Source organism: Marmota flaviventris, chromosome 7 (genome assembly GCF_047511675.1).
Source record: "Marmota flaviventris isolate mMarFla1 chromosome 7, mMarFla1.hap1, whole genome shotgun sequence".
NCBI classification, from domain to species: domain Eukaryota; kingdom Metazoa; phylum Chordata; class Mammalia; order Rodentia; family Sciuridae; genus Marmota; species Marmota flaviventris.
Window position 1 is genome coordinate 60381701 of NC_092504.1, and position 24983 is coordinate 60406683.

General features: G+C 35.8%; 1 protein-coding gene across 2 annotated transcripts in view; it reads right to left on the reverse strand.

The window, feature by feature from the left end:
• The window catches only part of Sdad1 (SDA1 domain containing 1), a 44434-nt gene extending 20383 nt beyond the window's left edge, over positions 1-24051 (reverse strand). Inside the window, exons 1-12 of one of the 2 annotated variants that reach the window (XM_027939773.3) lie at positions 23859-24051; positions 18845-18949; positions 18312-18410; positions 15588-15698; positions 14126-14197; positions 13949-14049; positions 12416-12473; positions 11620-11694; positions 10104-10205; positions 8987-9056; positions 8038-8141; positions 815-872 (exon numbers count right to left, since the gene is read on the reverse strand). In XM_027939773.3, coding sequence (XP_027795574.3) covers positions 815-872; positions 8038-8141; positions 8987-9056; positions 10104-10205; positions 11620-11694; positions 12416-12473; positions 13949-14049; positions 14126-14197; positions 15588-15698; positions 18312-18410; positions 18845-18949; positions 23859-23948 — 1045 coding nt within the window. In that variant the 5' untranslated portion in view covers positions 23949-24051. Of the gene's footprint in view, positions 1-814; positions 873-8037; positions 8142-8986; positions 9057-10103; positions 10206-11619; positions 11695-12415; positions 12474-13948; positions 14050-14125; positions 14198-15587; positions 15699-18311; positions 18411-18844; positions 18950-23305; positions 23383-23858 lie in introns of those variants that run through there. The other variant, XM_071614348.1, reaches the window with a different exon arrangement.
• Between the last annotated feature and the right edge of the window lie 932 nt (positions 24052-24983).

Consider the following 24983-nt stretch of genomic DNA (forward strand, 5'->3'; position numbering starts at 1 on the left):
AAGGAAGTGAAGCAAATCCTGACTTGCCATTTATTTGCTGACTGACTCTTTTCATTTTGCTTCTTTCTGCACCTTGCAGTATTCATATGAAGGCTAGATGAGATGATGGAAGGAAAGCACTTAACACATGCTTTGGCGCATGTTAGAGCCTCACAATAAATGTTTCCTTCCTATCTTGGTTCAAATTCAAAGACAAAACATCTTGTTTCCTGCTTTTATGTTGTTTTTAAATGAAAATGCACAAAAACCTAATGAGAACAGTTAAAATAAAATTCTGCTACCTATTCTAAAGTTATGGTAAAAGGTCTAATTTCTTTTTAAAAAATAATTGTTTCTTAAAATTGATGAGAATTAATTTTAATTTTAAAATTAATTAGAATTAATTTTAATTTTAAAATTAATTAGAATTAATTTTAATTAGAACAACTAACCCATGGCCGACTATACCAAGAAAATGTAAGAGCTTCTCTCTCCTTGTCTGTTATAGAACACATTTCTACTCCTAACACTATCTTATTGATTGATTAATTGATTGACTGTGGTACTGGGGAATGAATCTAGGCGCATTATACCTCTGCTCTACACCCCCCAGTCCTTTTTTTTTTTTTTGATACAGGGTCTAAATTGTTGAGGCTGGTCTCAAATTTGCAATCCTCCTGCCTCAGCCTTCCAACTCACTAGGGTTACAGAAGACTGCAACCACACCCAGCCTAACACGGTCTTTAATGATTCCAAAACAAAAGGCTCTGGATAGCTATTCTAACACTAAGATCACCAAGGGGACATGGCAAGTGGTAGCAAGTGGGCAGGTTACCTCTCTGGTGGGGCTGCAGAAACCTTTGCAGGAAGGGATAAAAGTTGAAGAGAAAAAGCTGTGGAGAGAAGAAACACTGATTTTAGTATTTATGTAACCTGAAGCATGGAGGTTCAGTTTTCTATAATGCAACTATATCATCAAGACAACTCACTGGGAATCATTTGTTACTTTTGCTTTGTCTCAGTAAGAAATCATGCCCCAGCCCAATTCAATATGCTGGAGTAACTAAGAAAAGGATCTCTTTGAACTGACACTATGCTACTATTTTTATTATGTAATGGAGGAAGAAAGTGCATGCAGAATAAAGGAGAGAAAGGCAACCAAAACACAATATTCATCCACATTTAAAATTGGTGTGGCTACAGAACTAATATTTCTGTGTTCAAAGAGAAGGGATTATAGGAAGGAATAACACTGATATTAAAGCTTCAAAGCAAGAGACAAAATAGAAATTCAAATATGAACAGACCTAGTATAATTTGAACACCAAAACTCCTATAGTCCTGATTTGTTATTATCTCCCGGCCTAGCTATATGAATTACTCTGTGCTCTGCATTTTAACACTAAACACTACATAAACAAAATTGACAAGGGTCCAGTTATTACAGACACGATAAAGTTTACCTTCAAGAAGTGAAACTTTAGAGATGGATTGGGATTTTTCAAGGTTCATCATTTGGGAATAAATCAATCTTTTCTATTTTAGCCACAAAGCAAAATGAAGATATGTTATTGGGAAGGAATAGGGAAGACTTCGATCCCCTATAAAGATGAATATTTAACTACAGTCAGTGTGAAATTCCAGTATTACTTCCAACAATTCCTGTTTAAATCACAAACCACTTTTGCTTTCCTATCACACTCAAATTCAGGTCAGACATAAAATTGCTACACAAATGTAAAAAGAACTGACCTGGTGATCCCACTGGGAATATAACCCCGGGAGAAAAAGCAATATATTCACTAAAATGTAGATACCAGTCACTGGGTACAATTGACAGGAAACAACCTCAACAGTCATTTCTTTAAGGCTTGAATTTTTAGGCATCTTTCTTTTTCTATAATGATACTAAGAATATGTGTGAAGTTCCCATATATGTATACCACATCTAAACACATACACCACTAAGGAACTTTAACAATCTAATTTAATACAAAATAAATAACCATGGAGTTCATCTTTACAAACATGACAATTTCCTACCAGAGAGATCAGAAAGTCAAGAAGGCCTTAGAGGGCTAAACAAATTGTAAAATGTAGTTAAGAGTCAATAAAAATATGTGGGTTATAATGGCTTGGGAAAAATGCATATGTGAAATAAAGTTAATAAGAAATATTAAAATAGAACACAAAATAGTTACCAATAAAATGGACATATGTACAAATTAATATAAATACTTAACTAGAAAGAAAATAAAGTAATCAAAATAACTATTTCAGACTGAAAGACTATATAGTTCTCTTAATAATATAGGTATAAATGGCTTAGGAATTAAAATTTAGATACTTCAAGAGAGGTTTCAAGATGGTAGAATAGAAAAGGTTGCTTTCCCAGCTGCTGTGTGGCATGAAACCAAGAAAGCAGTTAGGCAGCTTCTCAGCAAAAAAATAAAAAAGAAGGGAAAGGGCTTTCCTGGAATTTAATACTAAGCAGATTAGGGACTCAGGAGGTTGGATACAATAAAATAAAGAAAAAAATCCCCAGTGCCAAAGCTACTACCGTGGCCGGAGGCACCAGCAAGAGCACTCCCTCTGTGAGCAAAGTGGGAGAATAAGGGAATTAAGGAACCACATTTTCTGGGAGGCCTGGAGGTATGGGGAGTTTAGAAATGAAAGACACAGCTAGACTAAACTGAATGGAGTAGTGCACAATATCCTTGTGCAGGAAAGAAGCCAACTCTCTCCTGGTGCAGAAGACAGAGAAAGGAACCATTTTGCAGCCACGGTGCAGTGTGGGGCCAGGCAAGTGGGGAAGTCGCTTCCTGGGAAACCCGAGTTTGGCCTGAAATTCAGACCTGGAAAACGCACACTGCATGACACAGACTGTGCCTAAGTGATCAGGAGAAAATCAAGCATGGAGAGAGGTTTACACAGGGGAATACTGGTTGTGGAAACCTACTTGGCTCTCCCTCTATCCCTCTAATCAGGCTGCTTGCAGGATTGGCTTGGGAGAAATGCACCTGACCAGGAATTTAAAAGGGCATGGGAGGGAGAGATTGGATTTGATGACTAAACCCGAGGCCAGGAAAAGTGTGGTCCACAGGTGACATAATGGCTAAGAATTGGCTCCACCACAACAGTGAAACCCAAGGAGATCCCTGAGATAACAGTCTTCTAGTGTGGACCAGGAATTGCTGGGCCTGGAGGTACACTGATATAAAATCTCCAGACCAACTGGTATTCAGCAAAGAGCCTGGAGCCCACCTAAACCTAAACCCCACCTCCAGGAATTGTGCCTGTGGGATTATCTCTCTTACTCTAGCAATCCACCCACAGGGTGCAGTATCACACTCCAGATAACCCCACCTAACACTGCTGAGAGGAGAAACTGAGAATCTTTTGAACTCCAACAGAAACAATTCTTTAACTTTTCATGTTTTTTTGTGTCTTCTTTGTTTGTTTGTTTTCTGTTTGTGACCTTAATGGTTCATGGACATTTATACATATTCATATTGATGTTTTTTCTCATTTCTATCATTTTTGAAGCCAGTTATTTTTCATGGGTCAGTTTTTGAGGACTAGGATGTTTGATTAATCTATTTTTATTTTGTTTTGTAATTTTTAAATTTTTACTTCTATCAATTTTTCACTTCTATCTCCTCTTCTGCTCCTTCATAATCATTACATCCTACATCACTTCTGTTCTATCACTGTCTACCATTTGAAATTGTAAACGCTTTTGCAAACTCACTTTTTTTATTGTAGACAATAATTGTCATATAATTTCTGTTTACTATGACAATTAATATTGTAGACATCATAGTAGGAACTATTTGATTTAATGCTGTATGTTGTTTGTATTAGTTGATGTTATTACTTGTCTACCCAAAATAGTGAGGTACTGGAGAAACTCTACTGCCTCAGACCCATATTGTTAGATGGATAGATACACAAACAGCATGAAAAAGCAAGGGAACAAATCACCCCAAACAAACCAAGATACTCCAATAACAGAATCCATCAACGCCACAGTGGAAATATCAGAGACGAAGTTTAGAATGTACAGAGTTAAACTCATCTGTGAGGTAAAAGATGATGTAAGGAGTGAAATCAGAGAGAAAATTCAGGATGTGAAAGATCACTTCAATACAGAGATAGAGATTCTGAAAAAGAAATCAAACAGAAATCCTAAAAATGAAGAAATCAATACACCAAATTAAAAATTCAATGGAAGACATCACTAACAGACTAGATCACTTGGAAGACAGAGTTTTAGTCAATGAAGACAAAATATATAATCTAGAAAATAAAGTTGATCATGGAGAAAAGATGAATTTCCAAGAAATAATGGGATAACCTGAAAAGAACAAATTTTAAGATTTAATGGGTAGATGAAGGCTTAGAGATACAAAACAAAGAAATGCACAATATTTTCAATGAAATAATATCAGGAAATTTCCCAAACCTAAAGAATGTAATGAAAAATCAAATACAGGAGGCTTACAGGATCCCAAATATACAAAATTACAATAGATCTATACCAAGGTACACTATTATGTAAATGCCTAACATACAGAATAAGGATAGAATTTTAAAAGCTGCCAGAGAAAAACAATGGGTAACATTTATAAGGAAAATAATCCGGATCTCATCTGATTTCTCAACCCAGACCCTCAAAGAGAGCAGGTCTTGAAATGATACATACCAAGCTCTGAAAGAAAATGGATGCTAGCCAAGAATACTATACCCTGCAAATGACCAATGCATAACAGAAGAAATCCACGTTATACCTGGAATGACCAATGCATAACAGAAGAAATCAGGATGAAATAAAAAAATACTAACAGGTAAATGAGAATAGCAATACAACATATCAAAATCTCTGGAACAGTAGGAAGGCAGTGCTAAGAGGAAAGTTTATTGCAATGAGCTTATCCATTAAAAGAAGAGAAAGTTACCAAAAAAATAACATAACATTACATCTCAAAGCCCTATAAAGAAGAACAAATCAATGCCAAAAGCAGCAGAACATAGGAAATAATTAAAATCAGAGCAGAAATCAATGAAATTAAACAACAACAACAACAACAACAAAAAAAAAAACTACTGAAATACAGACAACAACCAGAAACTATTTTGAAAATTTATACTCTAATAAAACAGAAAATCTTGAAGACATTGACAAACTTCTAGAGATATATGACGTACATAACTTAAATCAAGAGGACATTGAAAATTTAAACAGATCAATTTCAAGCAATGAAATTGAAAGCAGCATAAAAGCCTACCAACAAGGAAAAGCCCAGAACCAGTCAGATTTTCAGCTGAGTTCTTCTAGCAAATCTTCAAAGAATTAACACTAATCCTCAAATTATTCCATGAAATAGAAAAGGAGGGAATGCTTACAAAATCATTCTATGAGATTTGTATCAACCTGATACCAAAACCAGACAAAGACACATTAAGGAAAGAAAACTTCAGACCAATATCCCTGAATGACATAGATGCAAAAATTCTTAATAAAATCCTGGCAAATTGCATCCAAAAACATATTAAAAAGATAGTGCACTATGATCAAGTAGGGTTCATCCCAGGGCTACAAGGTTGGTTCAACATACAGAAATCCATAAATGTAATTCATCACATCAATGGACTTAAAGACAAGAATCCCAGAATTATCTCAGTAGATGCAGAAAAAGCATGTGACAAAATACAGCATCCATTCAGGTTCAAAACACTAGAAAAACTAGGGATAATAGGAACATATCTTAAGATCAAAAAAGCTATATATGCTAAACCCCAGGCCAATATCATTCTAAATGGAGAAAAATTGGAAGCATTCCCTCTAAAAACTGGAACAAGACAGGGATGCCCTCCTACACAACTTCTATTCAACCTAGTTCTGTAAACTCTAGCCAGAGCAATGAGACAGGGAAAAATAAATAAATAAATAAAGGGATATGAATAGGAAAAGAAGAGCTCAAACTATCCCTATTTGTCAATGAATGATTCTATATATAGAAGACCCAAAAAACTCCACTAGAAAACTTCTAAAATTCATAAATTCAGCAAAGCAGCAGGATATAAAATTAACACCCATAAGTCAACTGCATTCCTAGACATCATTTATGAATCAACTGAAAGATAAATTAGGTAAACTATCCCATTCACAATAGCCTCAAAGAAAAGAAAATATTTGGGACTCAATCTAACAAAAGAGGTGAAAGACCTCTTCAATGAAAACTACAGAACACTGAAGAAAGAAACTGAAGATCTTAGAAGATGGAAAGATCTCCCATGCTCTTGGATAAGCAGAATAAATATTGACAAAATAGCCATACTACCAAAAGTGCTATGCAGATTTAAGACAATTCCTACTAAAATTCCAGTGATGTTCTTCATAGAAATAGAAAAAGCAGTCATGAAATCAGTGGAATATTAAGAGGCCCAGAATAGTCAAAGCAATCCTTAGCAAGAAAAGTGAAGCAGGAGGCATCATAACACCAGACCTTAAATTATACTACAGAGTACAGCAACAAAAACAGCAAGATATCGTCACCAAAACAGACATGAAGACCAATGGGACAGAATGGAAGACGCAGAGACAAACCTATATAAATGGAGTTATCTCATACTAGACAAAGACTCCATAAACATACAGTAAAGAAAAGACAGCCTTTTCAACAAATGGTGTGGGAAAACTGGAAATCTACATGTAGCAAAATGAAATTTAACCCAATCTCTCACTTTGCACAAAACTCAAAGGATCAAGGACCTAGGCATTCTACCAGAGATCCTGTACCTACTAAAAGAAGAAGCAGGGCCAAATTTCCATCATTGTTGGAAACTGGGTTAGGAACAGAATTCCTCAACAAGACTCCTGTAGTGCAAGAAGTAAAACCAAGAATGAATAAATGAGATAATATCAAGTCAAAAAGCTTCTTCTGAGCAAAAGAAACAATCAAGAATATGAAGAGGGAGTCCACAGAATAGGAGAAAATCTTTGCTACATGGCACCTTAGATAGAGGATTAATCTCCAGGATATATAAAGAACTCAAAAAATTTGACACCCCCCCCCCAAAAAAAAAATCATTAAATAATCTAATCAATAAATGGACAAAGGAAGTGAACAGACACCTCACAAAGAAATACAATCAAACAACAAATATATGAAAAAATGTTCAATATCACTAGCAATTAGAGAAATGCAAATTAAAACTACATTGGGATTCCATCTCACTGCAGTCAGAATGGCTACTATCAAGAATACAAGGAACAATAACAGTGGTAAAGATATGGGGAAAGAGGTACACTCATACATTGCTGGTGAGCCTGCAAATTGGTTCAACCACTCTGGAAGTAGTATGAAGATTCCTCCATTTGACCCAGTTATCCCTCTCCTTGGCATATCCCCAAAGGACTTAAAATCAACATACTATAGTGACACAGTCACATCAATGTTTATAGAAGCTCAATTCACATTATTAAGGGATGGAACCAACCTAGGTGCCCTTTAACAGATGAATGGATTAAAAAAATGTGGTACATATACACAATGGAATATTACTCAGCCATAAAGAAGAATGAAATGATGGCATTTGCCAGTTAATGGAGCAACTGGAGACTGCCATGCTAATATTAATAAGCCAATCCAAAAAAAACAAAGGCTGAATGTTCTCTCTGATATGCAAATATTAACTCACAATAAGCTAGTGGGGATGGGGTCGAATAGATGTTTACTAGATTAGACAAAGTGGATGAAGGGAAGGGATGGGGGATGGAAATAAGAAAGACAGTAGAAAGAATCAGACATAACTTTCCTATGTTCTTATATGAATACATAAGCAGTGTAACTCCACATCATGTACATCCACAAAAATGGTAAGTTATACTCCATGTATGTATGTCAAAATGTATTCTACTGTCATGTATAACTAAAAAGAACACATAAAAAAATTTAAAAAAAATTAAGACACTGCTTTACCTAATGGCTTTCCTTTTACTGAGAATATTTCTAGTTCTAAGATTTTAGAAGAGAAACATAAGGTATTTCAAACCTCGTGAATTCCCACCAATCTGGAGATGAGATTCATGAGCATCATCTTCACTTCAAACCTTTCCTTAGAGCTCTCCAGCTGCTTTAGTAATTTTTCTGCAAAATCTGGAAAGGAGAGGATCAAAGAAGTACAGTGTGGGTCTATGGTTTGTACATAATTAGATCAGTGAAAAGATCAAACACAGATGAATACACTTTATGGTGCCCAAAGTCACATCTTTAAGAGCCTCAAAGTTTTAAGCATCCATATCTAGAGTAACTGTTTAATATGGGGCTTCACTTAATAGTTCTTTAGAGCTTTGTTTCTCAAAATATAGTCTACAGACCAGCAGCAGTCAGTCCTGGAACCTTCTTAGAAATGTAGAATCTCAGGTCCTACTTGTGCCTTGCTGAACCAGAATCTGCACTTCAACCAGTTCTCCAGGTGATTTGTATAAATCATAAAATTTGAAAAGTACTGACCTAGAACAGGGGTTAGCAAATATTGCTATACAGTAGAGTACAGAGAGCCACACTCCATACAAACTAAGTCACAATCTCCGGGCATCAGAATACATCTATAATAAATTCTCCAGGTGATTATAATGTGCGACCTAATTTGAGAACTAGTGTTTTAGAATACAGTTTCCCAGACTTTTGGTTTCTGAAGATCAGTTTAGAAAAAAAGGAAACAGACAATCAGTTTTCGTTTAAGTACAATATTCTACTACTTTTGTGTTGTTAAAAATATGAATCTCTGAAAAACTTGTTCATCCAGTTTTGTTATCTTGCCAGACTGGAAATCATTCCTTAACAATACAATTCTCTAGGCTATAACCAAATAGAAAAAATTAAGCACTTATGTCTATTAAGTGCCAGGGATCATATATTTCCTGACAATCCTGAAAGCAGGAAACAAAACAGGCAGAGAAAAAGCCAATAAGGAACTTAGGAAATTATAACTACAGTACCTTGGGGATCATGAATCAAGTGAATGGCTGAAAAGTTAAACACCTCTGGCTTTTTTTTCTTCTTTTGTTTCTAAAAGAGACAGAGCGAAACACCTTTTCAATCTGAATTATAATGATATTGCCCTTGGAATTCAATGTGCTATGGTGCTAAAGGCTGTTAACATGTCTAGTAGACTATGTAAAAAGAAAAAAAAAAAAAACCCTTGATCTAAAAACCTTTCTTTCGACTGAAAGAACTAAAGATGGTTTTTGCCATTTAAGATTAAACCCTAGGAATCTTCTAGGCATTAGAATCTGTGAAACTTAAAGGAATCTGGAAATACAAACAATTAAAAATAGAAGAGCTGGGCATAGTGGTACACGCTATAATCCCAGCTACATGGGAGAGTAAGGCAGGGAAACCAAACGTTTAAGGCTAGCCTCAGCAACTTAGCAAGACTCTACCTTGATAGAAAGCAAAAAAAAAAAGGGGGGGGGGCGGTGAAGAGGGGGCTGGAGTTGTGGCTCAGTGGTAGAGCACTCACCTAGCAAATGTGAGGCCCTGGGTTCGATCCTCAGCACCACATAAAAATAAACTAAAGGTATTCTGTCCAACTACAACTAAAAAATAAATATTAAAAAAAAAGAGGTGAGGAGGTGCTGAGATATAGCTCAGGGGTAGCTGGCTTGTCTAGCATTTACAAGGTCCTATGTTCAAACTCCAGTACTACCCAAGACATACATACACATACACACACACACACACACACACACACACACAAAAAAAAAAAACACTCAGAGGGACCAAACTAATGATTCTCAGAATAATCATTATAAAATAGTAAATGCAATTAATTTCTATACTTTTCTAAACAGACATGTCTAGCAAAGATATCCTAATACAGGCACATTCTATCAGAACAATTGAAAGTGAATTTAATCAAATTAATTTATTTAAGTCACAGATTTTGCTAGAGCTGAATATCTTATTAAAAATTAGTATTGAAAAATTCATCACACATTTCTAAATTTTGAAAAAATGCTATTTCTTGATTTTTAAATCTTATAAAGCTCTAGCTAAAAACCATATATTCAGTATTTTAAGATTCCTACCTCATTTCCCAGGTATCAATCTCACCTTGAGTACTTTCATTGCCTTTTCCAACTTTTTCTTGTTTTTGGAGCTCTTCTTCCCTGTGGCATACTGCACTAGCAGGTCTCTTGCTGTGGGGCCGTCATCCTGAAAGAGATACTACTTTGTAAAATTGGAAACAAGGGGAGCTAGGGTTGTGGCTCAGAGGTAGAGTGCTTGCCTAGCATGCATGAAGCACTGGGTTCAATCCTCAGCACCACATAAAAATAAAATAAAGGCACTGTGTCCATCCACAACTAAAAAATAAAAGTTAAAAAAAATTGGAAACAAGGCATAGATCTGCATAGAAGCAATATATAATCCTTTCAACAACTTTTCGGTTCTTATCTGCTCTGCATACACCTATTAAAAATGAATAAATTTTTAAAATTAAATTAAAAAATATGCACCCTGGGCTGGGGATGTGGCTCAAGCGGTAACACGCTCGCCTGGCATGCACGGGGCGCTGGGTTCGATCCTCAGCACCACATAAAAATAAAATAAAGATGTTGTGTCCACTGAAAACTAAAAAATAAATATTAAAAAATTCTCTCTTTCTTCTCTCTCTTAAAAAAAATATGCACCCATCTGTAAAAAAAAAGACACACACAAAAATTACTGTGTTTATATTTTGATTTTGCTTTTTACTAAAGACTGATATACAGAGTACAACTTTGTATTTATTTGAAAGAAACTAGAAACAAATTTTGATCAAAAGGGGAACGCTTAAAATAAAGTCATATATATATAATATACTCTGAATATGTGGAGGTTATTTTTTAAGATTTAATTGTACTGGTAGATCTATATGTATTGATATAAAGAAAGCAAGTTGCAGAATACATGTTATTCATACAGTTCTTAAAAACCTACTATACACATAAGACTTTATGCAGGCATATCCATATTTAAATGGATGAAAAATGAGATGGTTACCTCTGAAGAAGGAACAGCAATGTAGAAATAACATTAAAGTAAAACAAATTTTATCCATAGTATCTAAAAAGTTTTACAGCAAAAATGTATCAATCACACATTGTTTAAAAGATGGCTATCACATATTTCAGATCTAGCTATCAAAATGCTTTAAATGGAAAAGGGAGACTTTTTAGAATTTCTTTTTAATACTTCTAAGAAAATTTTATTATGTCATAAATCTTGATTATTTTTCCTTTTAAAGATGCCATAATCTTCTCCCCTCCTCCCACTGTAAATTTCTATGATGTTGACATTATCTCAAAATATACTGGCAGCAATTTTTATTCTAAATTTGTATAGTAAGATAAAGATATAGCTTTAGAGTTAAGAATAAATAAGGTGGAATAAATCTGCCTTTTACTTCATCAATCTTACTGAATACAAGTGATAAATTCAAAGTGGAATAAAATCTCAATGAAGGACAAAGGTGAAATACAACAGTTTTTCTAACTCTAGTAGTCCAAAATTTTACAAGTTGTTCTCAGAGAAAAAAAATGAAATCTGAGAAATTATAAAATTCAGAAGCATCTATCATTAAACTAACCTCAGATTCTGAGTCACTGTCCTGTTTCTCATCTTCATCTTTCCCAAGGAAGAATGTCAAAGCAGCAACTAGTATCTAAAGACCAATCAGAAAAAAAGTCAGTTATCTAACCCAGCTTACAATGACAACAACAACAAAAAAACATTTTTTTTTTTTTTTTACATTTTACATATACATATGAACTAGGATCTAAAGAAAAATATGCAAAGTGTAGTGGGATTTTTGCTCCTTTTGTTTAATTTAAAAATGTTTTCAACATGTCATCTGTCCCATAAATATGTAATTTTAAAAATCCTTACCTACAGGTGGGAGTGTAGTACAGTGGTAGAACACATGTTTAGCATGCATGAGTTCCTGGGTTCAATCTCTAGCATCATAAAAATTAAATAAACTTAGGATAAAAACTGCCAGGCTCTGTTATCTTTGTCTTTCAGGTAGACTACCAAGAATTTCTACATTCCACACAAGAAAAGTAATGTCATGGCCCTTCTAACAGAAAGTCAAATACAGTTCTTGAAATTCTTTCAATTGTACCAGAGCCTAACAGAAGAGAAGAATTAGAGGGGAAAACAATGTAAACAGCTATCACTCATTACAATGCTTTATAATCTCATAATTGCTTGACTCTTCTACAGCACAGACAACCTAAGGAAGTAGTCTAAGTACAAAGAAAGCCTCATTAAACATAAATCCCACGTTCCATCCACCACTTCTTTACATATCCAGCTCCTTTACCTTCTATCCATAGAAACAGACCACAAAGACAGTGTTTCCACATAGCCCTACAAATGCTCACCTTGGTAACCTTAGAGAAACATGCAGTTGTGATAACATTAACAGTTTTGGCATCATTCCTGGGGGGAGACAATGAATGTTTTGAAGTAGATTTTCATTGTATTGTATTTCACAGTACAGACAATGGCACAAAAGAAACAACATAAAAAATACTTCTGACATTCGAATTTTCAACTCTAAAATTTTTAAATCATGGTTTTTGTATCCAGGTGGTAGTGCACACCCATAAATCCCAGGTACTTGGGAGAATGAGGCAAGAGGATCAAAAGTTCATGGATAGGGGCTGGGATTGTGGCTCAGTGGTAGAGTACTTGCCTAACATGTGTGAGGCACTGGGTTCCATTCTCAGCACCACTTAAATAAATAAATAAAGGTACTGTATCCATCTTCAACTAAATATATTAAAAAAAAAAAAAAAGTTCAAGGATAGCCTGGGCAACTCAAAGGACACCATGTCTCAAAACAAAATTTTTAAATAGGCTGAGGGTATAGTTCAGTGGTAGAGAATTTACTGAGCATGTGCAAGGCCCTGGCTTCAATCCCCAGTGCCAAAAAATGTCATGGATTCCTAAATTAGTCAACCACAAGTAAAACATTTAATTTTGCCCACTCTTAAGACAGAAAATTTGCAACAAGTAAGGTGAAGTATTTGAAGTACTTTAATGACACAGAATCTACTTAAAGTAAGTGGGGAAAAAACCCCAACAACCCAGAAGAAAAAACCTGTAATACAGCAAAAATCCAACCATAGTTAAATATGCATGTTACATAAATACCCAAAAGAAATATAAAATATTAACAGTTAATCATGTTTGGGTGGTGGGATTTTATGAAATTAAAAAACAACAACAGGGCTGGGGTTGTGGCTCAGCAGTAGAGCGCTCGCCTCACACGTGCAAGACCCTGGGTTCAATCCTCAGCACCATATACAAAAATAAACAAGTGAAATAAAGGTGCTGTGTCCAACTACAACTTAAAAAAAAAAAAAAAAAAAAAAAAACAAAACTTTTCTAGTTTCTCCAAATGTTCCAAAAAAGGAAGAAAAATAAATAAATAAAGTTCATCAATAACAAAAGCAGAAGACATGAGTTGGGGCACTATATCAACAAAACAAAGTATATGAAATACAGTATTTCACATGTGCAGTAGTAACTGACTTGGAAATCTTTAGAATGGCAAAGGAAGTAGGGCAGATTTTGAGGTCAGAAGACCTGGGTTTCAATTTCAACTCTTCCTCTTAATACCTAAACTCTTACTCTATTACCTTCCATTTCATTACCTATAAAATGGAGCTAGTTCCATACAGGCTGCCTTTGTTCTTAGGATGTTCTTAAGGGTAAATGAGGTAATCAAGAAACAGTAGTCAATGTTATCTAGTCATTTGGATTGCCTCCATATTCTTACTTCTAATTTAACTTATGATAGATGTATATTGAAGAGCACATGATCAAAAGTATTTGTCTATGTGCTCTGTACTAATTATGAATGAAAAAAAGAATCTACTTCTTAAAAGACAAAGTCATATATCTATTACCAGATGTTCCTTCTGTAGAGTTCTATCATCACATCCAAAGATATCTTGGCTGCAGTTGCATTGCTATCTCTTAACATGGTATACATAAAATTCTGCAAAACCTGAAGAGAAAGAGAAAGAAGTCTTAATACATTGATGGTACAATGCTACAAACACGGACAATAAAAAGGTACTTACTACATTCACTTTATTGTTCTTGTGTTTTGCATTTATATTCTTGATATCAGTTACAATATGTGTGTATAAAGTCTGAGGAAAAGAAACAAAAACATATACATTAAACCTAACCAACATTTCTAACCTATTAAATTTGGATAAAAATACAAATAAGAATAACTTAATTTTACCTATTTTCATTATATCATAAAGATACAAAAAATAAAAGCAAGCAAACCTATAATAATAATTTAAAAAGCAGCTAAAAACCAAAGTAAAGTTATCCTAAAAAGCTAAACATCAAGTTACTGCAGGACCCAACAATTCCACTCCTTGGTATATATCCAAAAGAAATGAAAAACCCATTTCCATATCAGTGTTCACACAAATATTCATAGCAGCATTATTCATAATAACCAAAAAGCAGAAACAACCCAAATGTCCATTGACTGATGAATGGATAAACACAATGGAGTATAGCCATATAACAGAATATTATTTGGAAACAAAAAGAATGCAGTGTCCATGGATAAATCTTGAAAACATTATGCTCAATAAAAGAAGACAGCCAGAAAAGACGTATATTATATGCCTGCACTTATGTGAAATATCCAGAATAGGCTAATCTATAGAGAACAAAAAGTAGACTAGTAACTTGTCTAGGGCAGGAAAAGATGGGGGCTGATTATTCAAAATCAAATGTAGTAGTCTTTCAATACTCTGAAAAAAAAAAATGTTTAGGTTAATGAATATAAACTTTTAATTTTTCTTTCTTAAATTTGTTTCATAAACCTTCAGCTTCTAGTTTTATATAGCAAAGACAAGGTCACATGAAAATATCAACAACAATAATAAAAGTTAGTTTTTTTAGGATGGTTACAGTTATGAATGTCCATGCCCTGATTCAGTTAGTCAGAACAGAGCAGTGGTAAAGGAATTGGATTTTGGAGCCAGATTACCTGGTTTTATATTCCAGTCTCACCACTCAGAAACTGTGTGATCCTAGGCAAGTTACTCTTTTTCTCTGTGCCACAGTCTTTTTATCTGTAAAGTGCTAATAAAAATTATAATGAAAATTCCTATCTCATTGAGCTTTGTGAGTAAACAAATACACAAAAGCTCACAGAATGTGCCTGGCACAAAGTATGCACAAAGTAAATGTTAGCTATTAAATGTTAGCTATTAATACCATACTGCATGTACACAAAGGTTTATTTTTTTTCCTGTTAAAATTATTCTTGGGCTGGGATTGCAGTTCAGTGGTAGAGCACTTGCCTAGCATGTGTGAGGCACTGGATTCAATTCTCAGCACTGCATATAAATAAAATAAAGGCCCATCAACAACTAAAATAATATAAAAATATTATTCTTTGCCATATTCAAGGACATAAAGCATAAAGAATTCAAGGGATTCCAAACTCTCCACATTTTATATAACTTGAAGGAAGAATGAGATGTAGGGAAAAACTTTTTTGGTCTTTACCTTTCGCAGAAGCTTATCATGGCAACGCAGAAGTTCGAAGAAGAGCTCTAGTAAATTTGATGGATTGATGAGATTCTTATTTCTCAGCAAGATCAGAGCTTTGCAAAATGTCTTTGAAAGGAAAAGAAAACATAGTTATAGTATATGTCTTATGGACAAAGGGAAAAAATCAAATAAGAAAATGGAGCATTTATATATATCCCAAAGAGGTTTAGGTCTTTTCCTAACAAGGCACTATTCTAGGCATCGGAACAGACAGTCTCTTTCTGACTGAAGAAGGCAATTTTACAAAGAGAGGTCAAGGAAGGCCTCTCTGGAAGACTGTCTTCATTTGAGAAATCCTAGTGATCAATGACTCCATGAGGATAACATAGGTCAGGCAACAATGAAATGATACACGAAATTGGAATAATCAATATAAGTCTGTTACCTTACAAGACTTGTAGCATTCTTGCTTACCACCAATTTTCATATGCAGTCTTATCCGAATTATGACCTCTAATACTACTTTCCATTAGATCTAATAAGAAATATTTGGAGAATAGTTGGTTGCTTACTGTTTTGTACAGGGAAAACAATAAGAATGGGCTTGGGACTATTTCTTCTAGAATATAATAAGGATGCTTTTAAAAATATCAGGGGCGGGACTGGGCTCAGCGGTAGAGCACTAGCCTAGAATATATAAGGCACTGGGTTCAATCCTCAGCACCACATAAAAATATATAGAAGAAAGGTCTTAAAAAAAAAAAAAAATCAGGGATACTTCTAAAACAACTAAGAAGCTCCCCCTTGGCCAAGTGGTGACAATGTGAACACAAAATAATAAGGCCCCAAAAGAACTTAATAAAAGTATTTTAAAAGGTAGTTATAATGTCAAAGAAAAAAATCTGTTTAATTTTTCTTGCTTTTCGTTAAATAGGTAAGTTGTGGATATTTAGTTTCTTCTACAAAGAAATACAATCTGTTTCCATCTATGTAAGCAGGAAAGAGTAAACAAATACTTGGGGATTCCAAAGTACAAAAATAACAGCAAAATAAACTAGATGGAAAGTCCAGTGGTTAATCAGAATTGGTGGTTATCACAATAACCAATAAAATAGGCGGGGCATAGTATCAAATACCTGTGTTGCCAGTTTTTTTAAGCCGGGCTACAGATACAGCTCAGTGCAAGAGCATTTGCCTCGCATGTGCAAGGTCCTGGGTTCACTCCCCATAGCACATGCATCCACACGTGCCAACACACACACACACACACACACACACACATTAGAACACAAAAAGTTCTTCTGTATATACTAAATTATTCCTCTAAAGAGCAATGCTAACTATTCAGACTCAATCCTTCATGTTCTAGCAAAGGAAACCTCTATTTAAAAAACAAAAACAAAAGAATCTTACTAATCTTTATAAAACATAAAGAAACATACTGCTGGGTGTGGTGGTGCTTGCCTATAGTCCCAGCTTCTCAGGAAGCTGAGGCAGAAGGATTACTTGCGCCTAGTAATTCAAGGCCTGAGCAACATAGCAAGGAGGGAACATACAAACAAAAAAGAAAACCCCAAAACAGTGTAAAAATGGTAGAATTACACAAAGTCTGGGAAAACTTTAAGAACAAAGTTAAAAGTCCACATCATGTACAACCACAAGAATGGGATCTAATTAGAATAAGTTATACTCCATGTATGTATACTATGTCAGAATATACTCAATTGTCATACATATTTTAAAAGAACAAATAAAAAGTAAAAAGAATAAGTAGTATGTTAAATCTATAAACTTAGTTAAATATTTTTACAAGTTTTGGCATAGGATATTAGTATGCTTTGTGATCATAATTATTTTTTGTAAGTACCTGCTGTAAAGATATTTGAAAGGTAGATATGCCTATGTTGGGTTCCCTAAAAGCAGAGTCTGATTCATTGTAAGTCACTTGTGAATACATGCTCTCAAAAGAGAAGTGAAGAATGCAGAATAAGTACAGAGAAAAGAAAAACCAAGCAAAGACACTTACTTGGCTGGAGACTAGCTTTTGTGCAATCACAGGGAAGCCCTGGAGTACAATTTACAATACAGTTAGACCCAACATGAGTTGGGTTTTGCAGTTCATGATAATCAGCTGGGAGTGTAACCTCCCAGATCTAGGACTTTCATTTAGCTGGGGACTATGCTTCAGAGTAAGGTGGTGGCGGAAGTTGGGGGGTTGGAGGGGATCAGCAGTTGACATTCTCAGCAGATAGGGGAAATGGGTACAACAGTTGGTATAAGGGATCTTAACCAGGACCCAAGATCAACCACTAGAGTGACAATGTTTAAATGCTCAAACTGGCCATTTAATGGATAACTTTACTGAATTAAGTATTATATAAAAACTACATATTATAATAATTAAGGTTCTTCATGCATATGAGATTTGAAGTAATCACCTACTCAAAACAGGGCATGGTGGAAGAACAGAACAATCAGAGAGGAGAGTAGCAGAAAAGGAGATGAGGGAACAAACACAGGCAGGAAGCAGAGCACAGGTAGGAATTTAACAGGCCACAATGATAAGTGTGAATTATATTATAGATATAAATGAGAACCCACAGAAATTTTAAGGAAAAGGTGACCCTTCTGATTGACATTTTAAAAAGATGTTTAGCTGACAGCCTTTTGTCATTTAAATACATTATCATATGCACACCTAAACACAGTATAGTTTATTGATCAAAAAACTTGTCCTACCATTCGAAGATCTGGATCCAATACACTATGATTGTAGGAAAGAAGATCTTTCAGTTCTTGAGGAAAGTTACTTAGATGTTCTGGGTAGCAGTGACCAATCTATAACAAAGCAAAGGCTTTTCTGAAGTTCCTCTTTCTAAAATTGAGATGCACAGATTTAAGATGTTCTGCAAAAGGAAAGTATTTCACAAAGGCAGATGGTCCCAAATTACTTTTTTCCTATGTGCTATTTCTCCTGCTATTCTCATAGTTCCTATAGTCTTTGTAAAATATCAATGATATCATTGAGAACCTGCTCAATGAATTTGAAAAAAATAGTTTGACAGTTTGGTTCTGATTGTTTCTATGAAAAGACCTAACAAATCCTCCACTCATCGTAGAAGAAAATAAAATCTGTGAGAAAGGGCAAGTTTTAGAAAAACTTAAACTTCCACTCCAGAATGGAATGAGGTTGAGTATTATTTTTATTAAAATAATATTCTGTAAAAGTGAGTAACATTGATCTTTGTTTTATTCAGAAATTATCTTCTTACCTGTGCCATAAACATCACCAGCTCTGCCAATTCTTTGCTGGGTTTATTTGGTTGTAACTTGAAAATCTCCACATTGGATTTGTAGTGATTATACTGCTGAAGAAACTGTAGAAAAATAAAATTTAAGTTTGTCATGTTCAATTATAAGAGTATCTCAGTACAGAATGAAAAACTATTTAGTAAAGTCTTTGACAGTGGCATGGAGAAAAACATGCATCTCTTATTAAAAAATACTTCTTTTTCCTTATCTGCATTCTTCTAAATGAGTTTTGAAAAACCTAAAGCCATCAAAGATAATCTAAAAACTCTTTCCTTAGAATTATCATTAGAAAGTTAGGTAGTGTAGTATAAAGAACAATACGCAAGAGTCAAAGACTCAGATTCTGGCCCTGTGCTGTCATTTACTAGCTAGATGACCCCTATAAATTGTCTGTTTGGAGAGCACTCAAACCAGCAGAAAAATACCACGACAGAAAACATAGTGTGTTTCAAATACTTGAAATTCTCCTATCAAAAATTACCCTCTTTTAAATATACACTAAGTTCTAAATAGGATATGTTAAGAGTCAAGGGCAAGAGACACATAAAAATTACATAGCTTCACTTTTTCAGCACTTACTACGTGCCAACTTCATTATGTACATCATTTATTTCATTGCAATTAGTCCTAACAACCCAATAGTCTAATGTTAAAACTGGTGAGCCAGGCCTCAATTCCATGTCCTATAGCTACTCTCCTTCCATAGTCCAATTTCTTTCTCTTTTGTTTTTTAATTTTGTTTTGTTTCTCTGTGGAGTAACAGTTTGAACTAAGGGGCTCACACATGTTAGCCAAGTGTTCTACCACTGAACTACACTCCCAGCTTCCCATAGTTGGTATTTTTAAATTGTGTATATGTGTGAGAAACAGACACATATATACAGAAAATGCATATTTATTTATCATCAGCTCAGCCCTAAATGGTCCGGTGAATTCCAAATTCTCATATTCATTTGCCTATCTGACATCTGTTTAGATGTCTAAAAGATGTCTTAAACTTAAGTTTTTTTAGGGAAACAACATAACTTTTGTTTCCCTAAAAAAAAAAAAAAAAAAAAATCCTAGGTGTCCACTTATCAGCTTTTACCAAGTGTGGGAGTCAAAAGGCAGTCTTTAATATGTCCTACAAAAACACAGGTCTCCCAGGCCATCCCTCAACCCACTACTCAAAACAGGGCATGTTCATATTAGTAGTATCCCAAAACTCTTGGGGTGGCATCGGGCATTTATATCTTTTAAAGAGACAAGTTATCCTGATACTTCGTGGAGAGCACATTATTTTCTTCCAACATAGCTGAGTCAGTATGTGTCCTCTTTGCTCCTCAACCCTACTTCAAGAGCACTGGCATCCATCCAGATTGATTATTTTTTTCTTCACTGTCCCCACTCCCAGCTTTCAATCAAGTTTCACCCCATCAGTAGAATATAGACATGCTTTTATTTCTATCATCTAATGAGAAACTTTTTGGGTTCCACTTCACTCTCTAGCTTTCACTCCATTTCTCTCTCCACCCTCTCTCTTTTTTTCCCTCCTGCAGTACTGGGAATTGAACCCAGTACTGAGTTACACTCCCAACCCTTTTTATTTTTATTTCAAGACAAAGTCTTGCTAAGTTGCCCAAGCTGGTCTTAAACTTGAAATCCTCCCGCCTCATCCTCCCCAGTAGCTGGGATTACAGGTAAATGCCACCACATATCTGGTTATGCTCTTCTTTTCAGAAAAACTCCTAAATTGCCCAGGCTGGGCATGGTGGCACACACCTGTAATCCCAGGGGCTTGGGAGACTAAGGTGGGAGGATCACAAGTTCAAAACCAGCCCCAGCAACTTAGTGAGGCCCTAAGCAAATCAGCAAGACTCTGTCTCAAAATAAACTGAATTGTGCATAGTTAATCTAATTGCTTTCCTTTTTTTAAAAAAAAAAAGTGATATAATTCATATACATAAGATTTAGCCTTTAGGAGTACACCATTCAGTGGTTTTTAATATATTCAAAAGGTCAAACAACTATCTAATTACCACTATCTAATTCTAGAAAACGTTTCACCATAAAAGTCCTATGTGTCAGAAGTTATTTCCTATTCCCCTTACCCTCAGACCCTGGCAACCACTGATCTACTTTTGTCTGTATGGATTCACTTATTCTGGACATTTCATATAGATGGGATCATACTTCATTTGCCTTTAAGCCTACTGTAATCAGATTTCTGCACTCATTATTCCACCCAAACTGCTCATATCAGGGTAGCTAATGACATTAATATTGCTAGATTTATTGAAAGTCTTTATCTTATTTGATTCATCAGCACCTCACATTCTTGGTCTCCCCCTCATCGTGGGAACACCTTTGGTACTTGGCTTCTAGCATACTACCTGGCTTTCCTACTTCATGGGCAAATTTTTTCAGTCCTTTTTGATAGTTACTCAGCAACTTATTAGCCTCTAAATGTTGGGAATCCCTGGGGCATTGTCCACTTATCAGATCATTTCTCACTTACTCTACTATTACCATCCTGGTCAAAGTTGGCACCATTTTTTTTCTGTAGATAATTTCAATGGGTTCTTAACTATGTCTGCTTCCACCTTTGCCTTCCTGCAATACAATCTATCCTCAAAACTAGCCACATTGATCCGGATCTCATAAGATTATTCATGAATTCCTCTGCCCAAAAGGCTTCCATCTCACTCAAAGCAAAATCTAAAGTTCTTAAAAACAGCCAGGCTCTATAAGATTAAGCTCCATCTCACCTCTGATTACTCTCCCTTTCCTCATTACCCATTTGAGCTATAATAGCCTACTTTAGGTTCTTCAAACCTACCAAGTACATTCCTATCCCAGGGTCTTTATATTTGCTGTTCCTTCTGCCTAGAATGCTTCTCCTTTAAATATATACACAGCTCTGCCTCATCCACTTTAAGCAGTTACTTGAGGACTTTTCTATTTTACTTTTTTTACAGTACTTACCATTATTTACCAAACCATACATTCCTTGCCATTTTGTTTCCTCCTATAATAATGCAATCTAATGAGGATGGGATTTTTTTCTGTATAGTTCACTACTACAGTCCCAGGGTCCAGCACCTTGCCTAGCACACCACAGGCAATTAATAATATTTGTCAAATGAATGAACTTCAGTAAGCAGCACTATCACCTACCCGTGTGCAAAAAATAAAACAAAACAAAAATCATTTGTTGTTCTTTCTTTTCCCCTCTTCCTACATCCCCTCCACAAGGGAGCAAGGAAGTCCTACTTGCTCTACCTCCATGACTAGTTCAAATCTGTTCTAATTCTATTGATAATTTCATTGGCACTATTCCAATAGCCATTATAAGTTACCTAGTTCCAGTCTTACTCCTCTACAATTCCTTCCACACATAACTTCAGAGTACATTTTTAAAAATATAAAGGAGGATCGTGAGTTGAAAGTTAGTCTCAGCAATGGTGAAACCCTAAGCAACTCGATGAGACCCTGTCTCTAAGTAAAATACAAAATAGGGCTGGGGATGTGGCTTAGTGGTTGAGTGTCCCTGAGTTCAATCCCTGGCACCAAAATAAAATAAAAATAAAAATATAAATCAGATCATGTCACTTCCCTGTTTAAAACTCTTCAATGGCTACCCAAAGCACAAAGTGTAAAATCCACAACAGCCCTGTATTTCCCACATCATTTTCCACTGCTCTCTTCTGTGTTCACTACATTTTAGCCATACTTTCTTCCTTTCCACTTCTTTTTCACCAAGAGCTTCTGCCCTTCCTAATTTTTCTGTTATGCTTTTGACCTGTCTGGCTCAATATCACTATTGCAGAAAAGCCTTCTCTGTTTACAGAATCAAAATTAACAGCCTCTAACATATTCCTATGCAATCTTATTTTCTTCACAGTCCTTACCATTATAAATCTACCTTCACTAGAATATAAGACCAGGAGAAGAAAGCTCTCATCTGCCTTGTTTATCACTGTATCCCTAAGGTTTAGAATTACATTGATACACACCAGGGGCAACATGTGTGGATTTGTATGTGCATTTAAGTGACTAAAAGAGCCTTCTCACACATTAAAATATACACATAGGTTCACTGATTAACCTTCCCTGGTTACACAATTGATCAACAATAGAACCAAAATCAAGGCTTTTAAATACAGAAATATATGGGCTTTCAGCTTAATACTCTTGTCAATTGTTGTACAGTGTTTTCCCCCATTAAGTCCTAAGCTTTCAATTCTGCAAATATTGCAATGAAATCGACAGATGCATTAATAGGTTGCAAATCATAATCTAGAGCTTATGTATTAATTATGTTGGTTAATATTACATTATAATCACCACTTCCATTTTGTCATTCCTCAGTTCAAACACCTTTAATATTCACAATTCATCCAGGTCACACTTGCTTCCAATGGGTTTGAATCCTGGCTTACCAAGGTATACTAAGCTCCTGATTCTGTCCCTAGCATTCGAGAACACCTCGCCTTCTTCCAGGCACAGCTCAGGGCGCAGAGCTGATGTCCCTCGAAAGCATTTCAATATACGATTTACCAAGGGTTACCCGCTAATTCGTGTTAAGAGTTTCTGAAAAGCAGCAGCTGAGAAACCTGATGAAAAGTGGAGGATAGGGGCAGGTCCTTTGTCTCTGCACCTCAGTGAGGTAGCCAGATAAATGGAGACAAGATGAAGTTTTAAAGAATGTTTTCGTGGTAGCGAGGTCTACAAATCAGGTAGAAGATCCAAAGAGCCCAACAGGTGGAAAACGAGCTCTATGCAAGTTCCTTCCCCAAACCCTTCTCTCCTCCGCAGGGACCCCTGATCCTAAAGACACCCGCGGAGCCGGGACCCCGGCTCCTCCACGCCCCCCGCGCTGGTCTGTCCACCGAGCGTGCCCAGGCCTCTAGTGTCCGCCGCGCCTGCATTCCGGGAGGCCGGTCTGGCGGAACCGACAGGGTGGGAACGTGTTTAACCCTGCCCCACTCTCACCTCCTCGATGTAGGCTGGCGGGTCCCGCTTGATCAGATTCTGTAACTGCGGCAGATTGTTGGGCAGCTTGTTGTTATTTCTGCTGGACATGTTTGCTGTAGACTGGCTTCCCCCGCCGCCGTTCTAAGAAGGCTCAAGCAGCCGCCAGCAGCCAGTCAATCGCAGCGGCGGCCTGAACTCGTGCTTCCAAGCACAACCGGAAACGGCCGGGGAAAGCTCAATAGGAGGCACCACATTGACTTGGAAAGCGAGCTATGGGAGCCTCAGAGTGCCAAACTTCCTCTCACCGCGGAAATGCTTGCAGGGTTTTGACAGGTGATTTCTCACTTCCCTTAAGCAAGCGTTTCTGAAACGATCTGAATTATAAAGGTTTTTCTTTTGCTTCCCCCTCACACACACATACATGAGCATCATCACAACACTCTTATGAGCCAGACAAATGAGGATTAATAATTTGTTTTTTAACCCCACAGCCCAACGTTAGAAACTAGAAGAAAAAAAAAAAAAAACCCGAAGACTATAAGGGCTGGTATACATAGCACAAGCTCGATTTGGAAAGGGGAAAAAGAGCAAAGAGGAAAGTAAATTAGTTTTTGTATGGTTTTAAATATTCGGTTTTATTTTGGTTTTGGGTGTTTCAACTCATAATGACCTAGAAAAGGAAAAGGATACGTAATGAATGAACCATTGATCGTGCTGATTGGTTAAAAAATGCAAATTAACCTGTATTTAAATTTCAACCACTATTATAACTTTTGCAAACATTCTTCAGCCAGAATTTTAAATTCAGATTCTGGCACTATCAAGAGATGAATAAATTGCTACAGTCCCAAGATATACGTAAGAAAATATGGGTTGGTTAAATGAATGAATGAAACAGGGTGTTGTTAATACAAAACCATACTATTACCTATCCTGTGCTGGGCACTGTTCAAAGGATTTTCTCATATTAACCCCTTTAATCCTCAGAACATCCCTTTAAAATAGGCACTATTTATCTCCACTTTGCATTGAGGAAACAGGCTCAGGGAAGTTGACTGCCCAAGTTCAGAGCTGTTGAGGAACCCTGGATTTCAGTACAGGTAGCCTGATTATAACTAGAGGAGAAAGGCAAAAACAACCTAT